Source organism: Cygnus atratus, chromosome 5, assembly GCF_013377495.2.
Source record: "Cygnus atratus isolate AKBS03 ecotype Queensland, Australia chromosome 5, CAtr_DNAZoo_HiC_assembly, whole genome shotgun sequence".
Classification (NCBI taxonomy): domain Eukaryota; kingdom Metazoa; phylum Chordata; class Aves; order Anseriformes; family Anatidae; genus Cygnus; species Cygnus atratus.
Window position 1 is genome coordinate 32,311,632 of NC_066366.1, and position 16,498 is coordinate 32,328,129.

At 41.3% G+C, this 16,498-nt stretch overlaps 1 protein-coding gene across 1 annotated transcript in view; it reads left to right on the forward strand.

Annotated features, from left to right (window-relative positions):
* LTK (leukocyte receptor tyrosine kinase) overlaps positions 1 to 13,049 on the forward strand; it is a 61,298-nt gene extending 48,249 nt beyond the window's left edge. Inside the window, exons 24-31 of the mRNA XM_050710849.1 lie at positions 1,166 to 1,230; positions 2,778 to 2,907; positions 5,288 to 5,385; positions 8,668 to 8,760; positions 9,359 to 9,460; positions 10,960 to 11,094; positions 11,446 to 11,536; positions 12,273 to 13,049. Coding sequence (XP_050566806.1) covers positions 1,166 to 1,230; positions 2,778 to 2,907; positions 5,288 to 5,385; positions 8,668 to 8,760; positions 9,359 to 9,460; positions 10,960 to 11,094; positions 11,446 to 11,536; positions 12,273 to 13,049 — 1,491 coding nt within the window. The remainder of the gene's footprint in view (positions 1 to 1,165; positions 1,231 to 2,777; positions 2,908 to 5,287; positions 5,386 to 8,667; positions 8,761 to 9,358; positions 9,461 to 10,959; positions 11,095 to 11,445; positions 11,537 to 12,272) is intronic.
* Positions 13,050 to 16,498: the final 3,449 nt, after the last annotated feature.

Genomic DNA, 16,498 nt, shown 5'->3' on the forward strand with positions numbered 1-16,498 from the left:
ACAAGTAGTTTTAACTGCCCAATTCAGTTTCACTGTCCGTACTGGAGGAAGGACCACAGCACGGTGCCCAACAGAAGGAGATCAGTGTGTTGTTCAGCTGTGACAAGCCCATGAGAATGTCACCAGTTTTGTAAATCTCAGCAGTAATGGCCACTTGTAAGGGGCTGTCTGCCCACTTGTTCACCCAGTTCCCTGTAAAGGATGCCCTGAAGATCACCAAAGGCTGCTCTTCTCTCCTGCTGGTAACTGAGAGCACCCATGGGGCCCAAGATGTGGCTGTGCTCATTTTGCATCATAATAGAGAGCATCAGCCCTAATCTGACTTTACAGAAGAAGCAGGTACAGGCTATCAATTAATAAAAAACATATATTTGCAATAATACTACACATATTGTTTGTGGGTATTCCACCAATTTATTTAATAGACCAATTTCCATCCGATTTATTTAATAGCACTGTCCTATGTGAAGCAATCACTTGTTTTATATAGCAAAATGCAACCATGTCTTCTGTAGCCCAAACTGCCAATGACAAGCACGGGGTCTCCTCGCTGAGCAGCAAACACCCCCCCGCTTTCTGAGTGCAGTTTGGCAACAGGAATTACACACTGGTGTGGCCAAATCACCCTATAATGCTACAGTGGGCACAGTAGCAGGCACTGCAGCTCCTGATGCCTGCGTTCTCAGTTCACATTTATCAGTGGCAGATGATGTCTAAATCCGCTGGCAGGAGAGAAAGCTGTAGTCCCATGTGACACAATTATATAAATCAGGTGACTGTATGTGTCGTAAGACATGGAAGCATGTGCTGCAGTGTGGACATATAACAAAAGGAGAATAAATTCACACCTGTGGCTTTAAAGTGTTTACTGACATTTTTGTCAATGTTTTCCTGAAGTTATTTTGCTCCAAACATAGTTACACATGGTTTACATGCACACACACAAAAAAACTTCCAAGTAGCTCACCCGTTTCCTGTTCCTTTAACTGACAAATGCAGTTCAATAAACTGGGCACTGAAAAGATGAGGCCTTCCTCATCTTTCTGAAGTCTTTTATGTTCATGTCATGTGATGCTTCTTTTTTTTTTCTTTTTCTTTCTTGTGCTCCCCCAAATGTTCTAAATTCTTTGGTGGGATGGTCTTCACTTTCTTTACCTCTCAACAGACACTTCCAGAAGTCTGCTCTGAGCAAGATGAGATGGATTTTCTGATGGAAGCACTGATTATCAGGTATAGTTTAAGGTTCTTAGACTGGTGGTGGACAGGGGGAAGAGGAGTAATGCGGGTAATGAGAATTATTAGTCCAGTTGCTTAGGTCTGGAAAAAAGAAAATCCAGTCTTGTTTTTCACCAGATGATATTTTAGTAGTGTATGAGTTACTGGTTTCAGCTACTTGTGTTCATCTTGAACAAGGTATCTGTGTTTCTTTTGTTGAACGTCTCAGCAAAAATTTCTCCTGGTTGGTTCTGCTGGTCGTGCTCAGAGGAGTAGACACAACATTTTTGTACAAACATGTTCTGTGTTTTAAATGTTTTCCTTTTCAAAGAATCCAATTGCCCTTTTACTAAGTATAAATCATGTACCAAAGCCCTTGCTAAAACAAATGATCAATGGTGAAATGGAAAGCTGACTGTGCAACAGGAAAGCTGAAGATTAGAGCCACCCCTGCAGTGACTCAGAAGACCATGAGAGATAGTACAACACAGACCCTGTGCCAGGGAGGTAACCTTTTATACTCGGATGCTAGGGCTTAAATTCCCACTACCTGTATGCTTCAGGTATTCCAGTCTTGGAATTTACTTCATTAACTCAAATCCACAAGCTTAAAACAAAATTTAAAATAATTTTATAGTCAAGGGTGATTGCAAATAATCAGAATTTATCCATTTTATATTTGGGCAAGATGAAGTTCCTCTTCTTCTCATTACATGGCCCAACTTATACCTAAATGTTCTTTTTCTGCTGCTAAAGCATGATTCAAGAACAAATCTCATTGCATAGTGCCACTTCCTAAAGTCTGAAAGAAGTTTGAGTGGCAGATGAACAGGAGGTAAAACTGATGTTTTTTAAAGCACAGTTTCAGTCAATTATAAAATGCTTTGAATCTTGTAGTAGTACGTGACCCTTTCTCTTCCCTAACTTTCTTTTCATTCTTAGTTCCTGTATTTTCTGGGTAATGACAGTCCAAAGGAAGATCCTGCTTTCTAATGACTGAGTCTTTCTGAGCTTCTTGACTATCTCAGCTTTCTTTTGTAAGAGACAGAAAGCCATTCCCTGAGCAGCTGCTGCAGTAGGTATTAGCTGAGCCTCTCTTTTGCAGATATTGAACTGAGTCCACCAAACTGGACAGTCGTGTATTTAAAATAACCAATACTGAAATAAACCCCCCACTTGACAGGGTATTCTTTCACACATGCCAATAATATCTGGATAGTTGAAGAGTTTTGCTTTCCATTCCCCTTCACCTAACCCCCATCCTCCAGTCAGTGCACCCATTAAGTTGTCTTCACAAACAGAAATCGCTCCTTTACTTCCAGCTTTTCATACCTTCTATTGAATGTTTTTCATAGGAAAAGCCAGGCAGAACCCCAATCTTGGTTTCATCATAACTAGAGAGGCATTTGGCATCTGAGAGGCATGAGGCATCTAAAGTTAGAATTTGTTTGGTAACTTGCTTCAGTCAGGTCATCAAAGCTCAAGGCAGAGTGAATGTGATGGATGTTGGCCACGTACTAATGTTGTCTCTCTCTTCCTGTTGCTGTGATCTTGTCTTTCAGCAAGTTCAATCACCAAAATATTGTGCAATGCATTGGTGTTAGCCTACAGACGCTGCCTCGCTTCATTCTGCTTGAGCTTATGGCTGGAGGAGATATGAAGAGTTTTCTTCGGCAGAACCGACCCAGGGTGGTAAGATAATTTTCCTGCTAGGCTTGTGGTTCTTTTTAGTAAGGCTGGTTTTACTTATCTTTATGAATTATATAAAGACACTGAAGCCCAGCAGGGCTATTTCTGTGTCCCAGCTCCTACAAACCTCTGGACACACGTCCATTTGCTTGAATTGAGCAAGCGAGGCAGTGAGAGAAAATGAAAGCAGTGCCAGAACTCTAGTCTACAAGTAACTCAGGAAGAAAGAGTAAAGTCCTGTCCTGCCATTCCAGAGTTTTCTGTCAACTGGAGTACAAACAATGGACTTTCTTTCCTCACTGTCTGCCTTATTTTCTCTGCACTGTGATAGTGTGTGAGGAGCTGAAGTCATAACACTGATACCCAGTAAAGGGAATTTGCAGCATTAGGTCCTCTGCAGGTGTACATCAGCATCGTATAGAGATATACAAATTTATACTCCCTAAAGAGCTGTGCCTACATGTAGCACTGTGACAGGGATTTAAATCAATGCAAATGAAATTATCGAGTCAAATCTTTGTGTTTAAAAAAAAAAATTATCTCTGATTTCTAACATTATTGATGTCAACCAAGTATAGTGGGTATTTGGAATGATCAATAGCCAATTCCAGATATGTGTTCTTGCTTTTTAACAGTGTGTTTCTGGACAATGAAATGAGTGCCTATCTCTGCTTGAGTGGCGACTTAAAAGTAAAAGCTAGACACGATTCTCGCTCTTTCTTATGTATGTATGTATTTATTTATGAGGTGAAGGAGTGCGACTGGTGCCTCTTGTACTCCCACATCACAGTTACACAGCTTCTCCTCTGCACACACATACACCCCAAATAGTTACAACAATGTATAGCTTCATGTGTATATACTCCTATGCCAGTATTAATATGTTGTTAAAAGATCTAGGTTAATCCCTTCCTCATACAGCAGTAAATATACTAATTAGGCGCACTTACAGTGGTAAAACAGCACCCACGCAGAGGAGTTTGTGTATCTTTAATTCTGCCATTTATAGTGAAAGTGGTACAGTTTCTATGAGTAGATAAAGTCTGGGGGAAACAGAGAATAATAAATAATCTTCTTTGTATATAAAGCATAGCTGTACTATGAAGAACAGTTATTTCTTAAATATCATGTGAAAACAAACCTGCCAATATGTTAGCTGTTATGTTAGTAGATAGCAAATATAATAGTTGAATTCCCCTCAGTACACCAACAAATGACCCTGTTGTACACCTTTTCTGAAAACAGAACTAGCCCCATCATTAATGTATTTCACTACCAGTTTCCATGGCTGCAAAGAAAATGCATGTCCATCAGTCTTCTGACAGAGGGATCCCAGAGCAGAGATAAGGTCTCGAAGTCTGTGGTACTGTATCTCCTCCTTCATTTCCTCCCCATTTCCTCAGCAGAAATTCCTGCTTTATAACTATAATAATTCTTCCTGGCAGATATCCAAGGGGTTTGTACAATGACTTGCCTAGCCAATAAAAACAGTGCTCAATGGCTGTAGTGTATGTTATGTGGTTCAAGCATGAGAAATTACAGAGATAACAGCATACAGGAACAAAAGGAGTTTGAAAAGAACAATTTATTTGGTATCTCTCGGGATTTTGATGAGCAATGGAATAATTTTTCCCCACCCTTCCCAAGAGCAATACAGAAGTTCTTGGAGAAACACCAAGGAAATTTCCCTGCAGGGAAATAAATGACTATATGAAAATAAGCAGGGCTCCCGGAGAGAGATTTCTTTATTGTTGTTAGTTAGGGAAATGTAGATTGTGAAGGGCTAGTATCAGTCCCAGAGTCCGGTGATAAAGCATCCATTTTCTCCATTTTCTGCATACTGCCCCTGAGGGTATTTATTCTCTGCCCTCCCACAAGAACAGATAAGTTGATGAATGCTGAGTGCTGGTGCAGAGATGTGCATTTGTGCATCTTTACTCTCCTTCTCTATGAGTTCATTTGCTAATTTATTAACTCTTTAAAAGTGTTGTTTGTTTGTTTGTTCCCTCCCATTCCTCTTTTTAAGCCAATTTATCTTTTGATTTCATAAAGCCCAACACCACTAGGGAACAGTTCTCTCCCATGCCCTTTACTAGGCTATTCAGGCCAGACCATAAATCTCTCACAAGCTTTTACTCAAGCACTGTGCTCTGGAGAACTGAAATCTTCAGAAAATTTTTGATATAAATAAAAGTTCACTTATTTTCTAACTCTTCGTTTTAATTCGCTTGTGTTCCTCTTTGTTCCTGACTCATCTAACCTTTCCCCCACCGTGTATGTGTATCTCTCCCTTTCCCTTTGCTTCTCTCTGAGTATCCCCTGCCTCTACTACGTTCTTCTCGTCTACTATTCTTCCCTTACCATTTTGTTTGTTCTTTTCCAGAATCAACCATCCACGCTAACAATGCAGGACCTGCTGAACATAGCTAGGGATATTGCCTGTGGCTGTAAATATCTGGAAGAGAATCATTTCATCCACAGGTGAGGAGAAACAGTCCCTTCCGACATACATCCCCTGAAAGCATGCTAATTTCTATTGCAGTTTCTGTTTGCAGTGCATTGATAGGAGTTAGGCTCTGCACCATTCTTAGCACTGGTGGAGAGAAAGGAGTCTTCCCATTTGCAGTGAATGTTCTCAGGTGGTTCAAGTGTTTTCAATTTTCAGGTGCCTACACTGTAGACACGTTTGAAATTATCCCTGTAGTCCACTAGATGGTAGTGTCATTCTATTAGCTTGTAAAAGAATAAGGTATCATTTCTCTCTTTTCTGATCTGCCTGTCCCATCAGCACAGGACACCCCATAATATTTGAGCCTTTGTCTGCAGTAGGGTAGAGCAGGAATAACAGGAGGAAAAATACCAGAACTCTAAGACTTTCTTCCCAACAGCTGACCTGCTGTGTGATCTTGAGGAGAACATAGTCTGTTCACTCCTTTTTCCCTCCTTTGTTCAACAAGAAAACGTTGATATGGTAGGCTTCAAGTATGAATAAAATATAGAAGAGGTAAAGGTTTTTATAGGTGGTTTTTTAAAAATTCCCTGTTGGATGTTGGACTGTTGTTGCTTTTGATTAAGAATTGTTTCAGCTGATAATGTTCTCAGGCATAGCATGCAACTGAATTACTTACTGCATGCTTTAAAAAGTTAAAAAAAAAAAATTAACTGCATGCTGAGTTTGGCCCTCATCTGTAAAGGAAAGGAGAGGAGAGGCCTCCACCCCAGAGGGTTGTGCAGGCTCCGACTAAACCTATGTGCAGCCCGCAGTCATGCAAGCAGAGAACTGATTCACCTCCACAAAAAACCATGTGTACGTACACATGGTGTTGTACAGAGCAAAGAGGCAAGGGTGGGTAGAGACTGGAGAAATGGAGGGACACAAGTGACAAGCAGCAGTGAGAGCAAAAAGCCATGAGCTTGAGAGATAGGATGTTATGAACTTACAATGAGAGCATCTGAGACAGCAACTGAAAGATAAAAGAAAGGAAAATCTTTTGCCAAGTCTACCACACGCTTAGGATGTGGCCTCAAGTCAAGTCTCCTCCTCTCCAAATGCCTCAATTCCACACACATTAAAATGGGCATAAGAATATAGTTAATTTAAATTTTAGCAGATAAAGATTTAGAACCTCTCAACCGGTGGTGATTAGTAGTACGTGTAAGTGAAGAAAAGTGCAATGTAAAAGGATTTTGTCTGGGCACAGCTGAAGAGGCGATGGCAGGGGGCCTCTCTTCCTCCCTCCATCTCAGGTGAACCAGGGGGTTGGCTGGATGCAAAGGACAGTGTGTGCTGCGTGTATGGGAAAGCTCTGTGTGTCAGGCTGCCCGGCAGAGCTCTTGTGCTGACAGGTTTCCAAGTAAAGGCTGATGGGAAGAAGGGGCCGTGCGGGTCCCTGAAAGCTGGAAGGCCAGGGCAAGTATCTGGAGAACACAGGGCCTCAATGCTAGAGAGCCTTTATGAGGGTCACTTCAGGGTGTATCTTAATTTGGGAATGATCTGGCTTGAGAATGACTGGAGGTAACCACTGTAGGAAGAACAAAATTATTATCCCATGTACAAGTGTATCTTTTTTACAAATGGCAATGAAAATACACCTGAACTATCAACAGACCAGACACAGTATCTGGTAAAAATCTGAAAAGGAAATAAACAGTTTTCAGTCTCCTTTATATTGGAACAGTAAGTTCCTCTGAAACTGGATTAGAGTCTTCTGTCATAAAAAAACAGCAGTAAGAGCATTCTGCAAATTTTAGCTTTCAGATCTCTGTGTAAGTACACGAGAGAATCTGTATTCTAATTTTAACACCAGAGTTAATCACTACAGCATTATTTTAAAAATAATAATCCATAATGTGATAGTAATGTCCTTCATCCTCCCACCCACCCTGATCTTTCGAATTCATTTTAAGACCAGTTTTTGCTTGTGCTGCAAGAAGTCAAACAGAAACTCAACAGATATGCTCTCTGCAAGTATTTTATAAAAACAATTTTCATTTCTCCTTTCAGGTAGAAGTTCCCTGATTTTCTTATCATATGTCACTGAGCCCAGTAGTCACCACATAAAGTTTCTAAAATCTGTGTCAACAAATGGAGAGGCCAGCTGTATTGCTCAAAACCAGTCTCCATTTCAGGAGAGAAGTGGAAGAAACTAGGGCTTGTCTTTCAACTGGAGCACATTGTGTTTTGAAAAACTCTCTGGCTCAGTTTTATACGGTTAGATCTCTAGTATAAGCAACATGGGAAGGGACTCACTTTGTTCTAGCCAACAGTTCAGTAGATTGGTATAGAAGGAATTTCATTCGGATCTTGTATCAGTATTTGTTAGTGTCATCAGTATTAGAGTTAATGGATGTGGAATGCAGGGAAGGTTATCAGTATCAGTAAGAGGCATAGTAGAGGGAAACGTAGAGTAGTGGAGTTGTGGAGATGTCACTAAAGGCAGGTCTTGTCATGTAAGAGTCACAGATGATGATGGAAGAGAAGGCTAAGCTTGAATTCCAAATCCTGCAGGAATTTTTAAGGCTGGCAGTGGGAAGGAACGTGTGAGTTGTTTGAGGAGCTCGTTTTTCTTGGCAGTCAACAGGACCCCCACAGTGCTATGATTTTTAATGAGTCCCTTTTCAGAACACACACTTAAAATGAATACAAACCCTTCAGTCATGGCCATGCAGTCATCCCTACTGTTTGTCACAAGCTAAACCTGCATCCAGCAAATGGCTGCTCCCATATGTAGCCTTGCTTGGTTCCATGGGAGATTGCCAGAAGCAACAAAGCAACAATTTACTGAATCTGGTCCCACATTGACTTTTCAAGCAGTTTACTAAGACTTTCTCATAGCATCACATCTGTCACTGATAGAGGCACTGCCGAGATGCCATTGAAAAACACTCTTTTTAAAAAAAAAAAAAAAAGAGCATAAAGTCATAACATGGTTGTCATGATGGGGTTGAAGCAAAAGAGGTTGGATCCATGTACCTTCTCTGACATTGACCCTGCTTTCTGCCTTAGTGAAAGAAGGTGGTAGTGGGTAATGCTCAGAGAAACTGAACAGAAACTGTAATGCAAATGTAGTTTAATAATTGTGGTTAATGAAAATAATAATGTAATTAGCATTAGTTCTTATTTTTAATAAGGTTCTCTTAATTTGTTGTAAGGATGACTCAACTAAGACTTGCAGGACTGGGTTTAATATTCTTTCTCTATTCCCTTAGCTACTTACGAGTTTAAAATTGGATTATAATTAATTAATTAATTATTTTTTAAAGAGATATAGCTGCAAGGAATTGCCTTTTGACCTGCACTGGAGCAGGACGAGTAGCCAAAATTGGTGACTTTGGGATGGCCAGGGATATTTACAGGTAAGTGAAAGGCTGTTTGTCCTATGAATAACTCAGTAATCATCATCAATTTCAATGGTTTGAATTGCCTTATGGAATTTGAAGCAGCTGAATTGTCTGTTACATGTCTGAATCTGATTTCCAGTTAACTAACTGGAGTTAAAAGACTGTAAATTAATACATTTATGCCTACTAGCCAATGCACTTCAATTGGTTTATTCCAGACTGAGCCATAGAGAACACTGCAAACACACGTGGATGCTAAACTAAACACAGGCAAATTTATTGGATAGCTGACCACATATAATCTTAAACTAAAAAATAAAAAAAAAATCCATAATTCTAAATTTATGATGTCAAGAAGATTTGCTGTATCAATGCCCTGTGCAAAGCATCAGCAAATTTGGTTCAGCTATGAACCTACAACATCCTCAGTTTCCACCCCAGCTGCAGCCATGGTATAAAACGCTGCTCAGAAGTACTATTTGTGTTGATGTCTTTTTCTCATTTGGCCCCTGTTGCTGCATCCACTCTCTCCAGCTCCTGTTGCTGTGGTGATAGGATCTTTTATACATCTCAGCCCTTTCAGACTGTGTGGCATGTATTTAATCTTTTCCAGAGCAAGTTACTATCGCAAAGGAGGAAGAGCTATGCTTCCTGTCAAGTGGATGCCACCAGAAGCTTTTCTAGAGGGTATTTTCACCTCCAAGACTGATACCTGGTAACAAATGTCTATTAATGAACTCTGTTACTCATTGATAAGGGTCAAGATATTTACTGCCTAAGAAAAAATGTCTGCTCAACAGGAACCCTTAAAGATATCAGAATTTCCCATGTCCTAAAAAGAAAAAAAAAAAAAAAAAAAAGTAGATATCTTCCCTCTGCACTAAGTATGGCTAAAAAATTCTATGTGAGAATTTAAAAATCTAATGTAAATGGAGGGCACAACAAACAGTCATAGATAAATGCAGAGTATCGTACAAGGGTAATCAAGAAGTACAAAGAGAAGAAAGTTTAGAATCCAGTTAAAAATTCAGACAAACGCATAAAATACAGGCCAATACCATCACACACTTCCCTCAGCTCTTAGTATCTGCCACTCAGTTTTTATTGGTGGCAAGGCCCACTCATGTATCTTGTAAATGACTCTCTATACCGTGCAGGATTACTCTTTTGTATCATTTTTTTCTGTTATATATAAAGTGACAGTAGATTTAAGCAGAAGTCTTTGCTGGTTGCTGAGGAAACAATATTTATATATTGACTCCTCATGCAACCTGATCTTTCTTTAAAATGAGCTCCCCCTCAGCAGTGACACGTTCATGCCAAGGTGCTGGCGATGGAAGTTTTCCAGTTGCTTAAGAACGCCTCTCTTCCTATACAGTAGATTCTTCAATATTCTGAACTGAGACATTACCTTAAATGCCACACTGACCCAGTTTCCTGAAGTTGCTGGTGATGCCAGAAGACAAGGGATTGTGTATCAGAATATAACTGTGAGCAGCCAGTACTAAATATTTTGAAGGAAGGTGCTACAGTTTCTGTAATAGGCTGTTAGAAGCAATGTGCATGTACTGGCAATTTCGTCCACCTTTGCAGCAAATACTGACTTGTGAAATTCTGTCCCTACTGAAGTCCTTGCAGAACCCTCTTAACTTCTCCATTTCTAAGCTGTAAGTTATTTTCAGTGGCACTGCCTAACTGACCTGTAGATGTGGAGGAAAAAAAAATAGAGGAGAGCTACAATATCGTAACATAAAAAATATATGTTGCTGCCTTTCAACTTTGTCTTGGAGGACTCTGACTCTTGTTTTTATTCCTGAGCACCCTCTCCCCAGACACTGATTCAAACACCTTAAGTCATTCAGAGTAAGGTAAGAATCTCCATGCCAAATGTAATGGTTCTTCTTTTCAGTTATACCATACACAGCAAAGGGTTGTGGCATTTTCTGTTCTAGAAATAACAAATGCAGCAGAAAGAACAACTTCAGAGTTATTCAAATATGCTGAAACCTCTGCAAAGCTACTTTTGGAGCTTGAGCATGGGTTTTGATCTTTTTTTATATCAAGGCTGGCTTGTAATCATGTTAATTGCACATTACTATGGTTGTCCTACAGCTTCAAAAGGTTGTTGCTGTCATTTTACCTACAAAGCTTCGTTCCAGGTTTGTGGAGCACAAATGAAACCTAATCGGTACTGTTGGCTGGTTTCTGACACAGGTCCTTTGGTGTGCTGCTCTGGGAGATCTTCTCTCTGGGTTACATGCCCTATCCTTGCAAAACCAATCAGGAAGTGCTGGAATTTGTCACCAGTGGAGGAAGAATGGACCCACCAAAGAACTGTCCAGGGCCAGTGTAAGTATGTCCTCACTCCCTCAAGTTAAGGAATAGTGGATACCAAACAGATTAGAAGGCAGCTGGACACCTTTGGTCAGGGAATGGTGTTTGCCCCAGCTACTACCCAGGTATTACTGCACATCTCTTGAGCCACTGTCTCTTGTACACAACTTAGACCACAAGATCTGCTTTAAGTAGTGGTCCCATAATGACTTGGGATCCAAGGACACAGAAATGACATATCTACTTTTGCTCTCTTCCCTAGAACCATGTACTGAGTGCAGTTCTTCTGGATCACTTCATACTGAAACATGTTTTTCATAATTATCTTTCTTAACTGATACTTTTTTTTTCCTCCTTCATTTTAAGGTACCGGATCATGACACAGTGCTGGCAGCACAGCCCAGAGTACCGGCCAAACTTCTCCACCATCCTGGAAAGAATCAAGTATTGCACACAGGTATTGGCCTGTGGTAGCCATATGGATGATAATCCACAGAGTGCCAGGCATCCAAAGGCACTAGTATTAGTGCACTAAACCGAGATTATGACTCCTGACAGACTGATCTGATTGCTTTCCCAACTGTGATGGTGCTATTGACTCACCTGCTCTTTTCATTTATATTTTAATGTATCCTAGCTCTCCCATCTACAAGGCATCCAAAACGAGTGTATATTGTAGCAAGTGGCTAGTTCCAGCTCTCAGCTTGTTCAATAGCAAAATGTTCTTCATTTTGTGATGGAAAGGTACTCATGTCTTTCAAGGTCCTTATTATGACCTTGTCTAGTGCTGCTTGAAAGCCATGGCTGAACTGGGAGCGGGGTGGGGTGGGAGATGGCACAGTGAGTTCACCATCTGGTAGCATTTTACTGCTAGACTCCTGGATCCAACCTGCCTGAGAACATTACATACCTGGTGACCCCTAGCCTAGCTGCTGATTTCAATAAAGTACAGCTGCTGTTCAAAGGAAGCACATAAAAAAAGAGAGCATTTTTGCATGTTCTAACAGCACACAGCATGCTTATCACAGCATGCTTATATGATGTGCAGGAATATTGCCCAAACCTGATGTCAGTCTCTGCCAGAAGTTTTTTTTTTTTTCTCTCACCGCTATTTCTCTGAAAATGCAGGTGTGTCAGTCACCCTGGAGGTGCTCAAATGGTTATGCTTTTTTGTGTAATCCTCTCTCCTCTAGGACCCTGATGTGATCAACACCGAGCTGCCCGTGGAGTGCAGCCCAGCACCAGAGGATGAAGGGAGCACAGTCATGCGCCCAAACGTTTCCAGTGGGATGGTGCCCCTGTTGGTGAGCCCTTCTCTCACACCTCAGACAACACCTAAAACGCTGGACTCCCACCATGCTGGGCACAAACTTGTACAGTGTCCACAAGAACTACTGGTGGAGAACCTGAGCAACCGGACTGCTCGAGGACCCAGCCTGCCCTGCCTCAGTGATTTCAACAGTGGGTCCTGGATCCAGCAGACTTCAAACCAGAAGTTAGAACTCAGCAATCCACCAACCCACAGACTGAAGAACAAAACAAAAAACCTTTGGAACCCAACCTATGGATCCTGGGTGCTAGAGAACATCTGTCACTTGAGCCCCACCTCCAAGCTGAAAGCAACTCCAGAGCGAGAAGATTCAGGCTTTGATGGGAATTGCAGCTCTTCTCCTAGTTCTCGGGCATCTCCAGCATCTCCAAGTCGAAGCAACTGCCCTCACTTGGATATTGGTGGGATTGAACTGGTGAAACTCCAGACTTTCCCCTGCGGCAATGTAAATTATGCCTATGATGATCTGTGCTATAGCACTGACCACCAGCCATCAGTTTTGGCAGGGGTCAGAGCAGCTGTGCTAAGGAGCTCCAGTCTGCATACAGATGAGAAGCCCTTGTATAAAACAGAGAAAACAGCAAGAGAGAGGGACTCTGGTCTGTCTTTGTCAGATGACCTGAGTGTTACACCAGTATAACAGGAAAGATTCTTCCAAAGATCAGGGAATGTGTGTGTCAGGAAGAGCAAACTTGAACTGCTTCCTATTTTACTTACTTCCTCCATTTAAGTTCCTTCAGATGGGTGATGTTTCAACATCAGCAATGATCTGCTTCCTCCTTCTACCTGCCAGATTCCCAAATCATTAAAGACAGTTGCATTTCCATCTCTGTCCATCAGATGTGTTCCACTGGACCAGCTTAGCTATAGAGGACAACGGCATTGCTGCTCTGATTCAGAATACAACACCTAATGGAAGAATTCCTCCTCAATCTGCTCAGGTGAAAAGAAACAGACCTATCATCCAACCACAGTGTTTGGATGAAACAAATGACCAACATAGATTGCTCTTCTTACTGACTTATGAAACCAAAAATGCATGCTGTGCCAGCAGCAACCAACGTGCAAAGGCTTCTATACTCCCTAGAGCTTTTTTGCCATCCTGATGACTTTCTAATGATGCTCATGCAGCAACAGGGATGTAAATAAATAGCAGCTACATTTGCATCTGTTTCATTAGCAGACCATGTGGAAAAACATGAAGCTACTGCTCAAATTGGAAGCAGCAGAAAGAATGAAAAAAAATATCCAGGATCCTCTGAGCATGTGTTTTGAAAACAAGCGATGAAGAGGAAAATACATTTACTATAAAAAAAATAGTTGGGAGTTGATGGCATCCATTTGAATAGTGAAGAAAATATGCTGTTTACCTCATGGTGTTGAGTTCTTCACAGCTCCTGGTGTGGAAGGGACAGGTGGTTTTCCAAGAAAGGGTGAGCCACATGGGATGATGAAAAATGGACTGTCTTTATCTTTAATGGACTTTTCTTGGGATGAACTTCATTTTTTGTAAGTACTTCAATATACAGCAGTAATTTCCTGTGCTATGTTGATAAGCATTAAGCTGAAGTTCTAGGGTAACTGTGTAGTGTTTTTGCGGGCTGGAGTTGTTCTCGGTTTTAATCCGTACGCCTCTGAGGTAGGAACAGGGTAACGCAAGGGGGGTGGGGGGGTAGAGTGAAGGGGAACCTGTTTAGTACAAGCACTGCCTTACAGTGTCCCTTCCACAGCAAGGCAGAATAGCTCAGCCACTTGAGAAAGCTAAAACCATGCCTTGGCTTCACACACCTGAGCAGATAGTCATTTCTTCTAGCCTTTGACTTCCTGGTTAAGGTAGCTGTTGTTTGTTCTGAAGAGAGATGATTTCTAATGCTTTCTTCTGCTGTTTAGGGTCTAAACTGATGTTTACTGGTTAATGCCTGCAAGACAAGGAGACTGAAAAAGTAAATCATTTTGTTTAAGCCAGAACAGTCTCAGAAGCATTTTGTCCTCATCCCACTCCTGAAGGTTTCACTGCCAACTTGCAATGGCAAATTACGTGCTGCCTTCACACATAATCAAGTTGTATACCACGATGTCAGTTGTAGACTCTGTCTTGCTCTCTTCTGAGGGAAGAGGTGCCCCGGTACAGGTGTCGTGCGTGGTGATAGCTGTATGCGCAGTCTGAAGATGGGGGTTGGCAGGAGAGAGTTTGCTTTGACCACAGATTTCATGTGCTCTGCGTCATTCGGGGATGGTTGCTGTAGATGTGTGGTACAGAACAGCACAGAGTGAAGTCTGAATCCACCTCGTCAGTGAAGTGCACACCCTCAGCTCAGGTTCCATGCTTTGTCTGGCTTTGTATTTGCTCCTAGCTTCCTATAGTCCTATACATACCTCTGGCTTTAGAATGAGTAGTTTTATATGCTTTCATTTCCAGATCTGACTGGTGATGATGGTACCCTTTTAACAATGACTGTATGGTATGGAAAAAAATCCCAAATCCATGTTGTGAAGTGACAGGTGGCCAGGGCAGCTACTCACCCTTTTGGCTCATTGCCTGTCCTATCATATGTCCAGAAGCTGCTACAGCCAGGCTAGATGAGGCAGAGTTAGCAGGAAATTTGCGTACTCATTCTTTCCCCCTGCAGAGGCTAACATTTTTGGTTATATCTCAGGAAGGCCACCTCTGCAACCTGCTTGTCAAGAATAAATAAACCTAATTTTAGCTAGTTGGATTAACACCACCTCATCTTCAGCAACCTTACCTTTTGGATTATGTTAGCCCTGTGGTTTGTGCTGTAGTAGTTTTTCACCCAAGGGTGAGCTATCAAACTCACCAACTGTTGTGAGCGGGCACCAGCAACTAGGACCCTTTCTCCCTGCATATGTGATAAGGCTGCAGCAGAGTGTAGTGGTCCTAGCTCAACCGCAATGGATGTGACTTGAGATCACTTTCCAGCACTTGTTTGTGACAGGCTCTGTTCTGAGCGGAGCACTGGTGGCCATGACCATGCATTTGCAGGTGAGTGGCAACTCTTTCAATTCTCCCTAGCAATCACCACGGGGTGGAAATTGGTGTTGAGGAGTGAAATATGGACTTGTTTAGAAGTCATAGGAAGTTGAGAATTGTACCACCTTTTCTTCCTGTAGACTTTTTATAAGGTAGCAGGCAAGCAGGCAATAGACATTTCTTAGACGTTTATGTGGAAATGATTATACAATAACGCTAGGATTCCAGCAAGAAGCAGGTGAGATCCCTGCTCCACATGGTTACGCACCTTGAGCTACCATTGTTTTCCCCATACGCAGCATTTGCTTCAACTTAATTCATGAATTTAGAAAGGCAAACAGTGATAAAATGAGGTAAGATATTGAAAAGTTAAGTGAGAAAAGAGTAAAGTTGGAACTATAGTTTTTCTACTATTCACCAATGCCACAGGCAGATTTGTGTCACTCTCTCCTAATTTTACTCATAAAATGTGAGTTTGTCAGTCCAGCACTTTGGATAACGTACATGTTTTTACTGAATAAATAGTTGAGTCAATGTACTTAATTACAGGAAGAGCAGAGAGAAAGCTGTGCTGAGCCACAATAAAACTCCATCCAGCCCAGTATGTCATCTCTGAGACTGACCAACAGTGGGGGTGTTGAAAGGCAACCGTAAGAGTATAATGAGCATGTACTGACTATTTCCTACAGTACTTTTCTGATTTACAACAGCATGCAGCTCAGGGATTTACTGAGTCAGATGCAGTGTTCTGCAACAAGACAGAACATGGATCTGCACATACCAAATGGGCACTGAAAGAAATAGCTGGGAATTTTAGAAGAAACTACATTAGCAACCGGCATTTTTATATGCTCTTAACTCCCTCAAATGGAAATAAAGGTAAACAAACTTCTGTCAGTATAGTTGCCATGAAACTTTGACCCATAACAGTTTTTCTGTATCTGATCTCTTAGCTACTTCATAAAAACCATCACGATAATGATTTTTTAATGAAGATAGTGAAGGAAATAATACTAATATTGCTCCTACAGTGATGCTGAAATGCAATATGCTGTCAAAGTCATATTATTGAAAAAGTAAAATAACAACTTCAATGT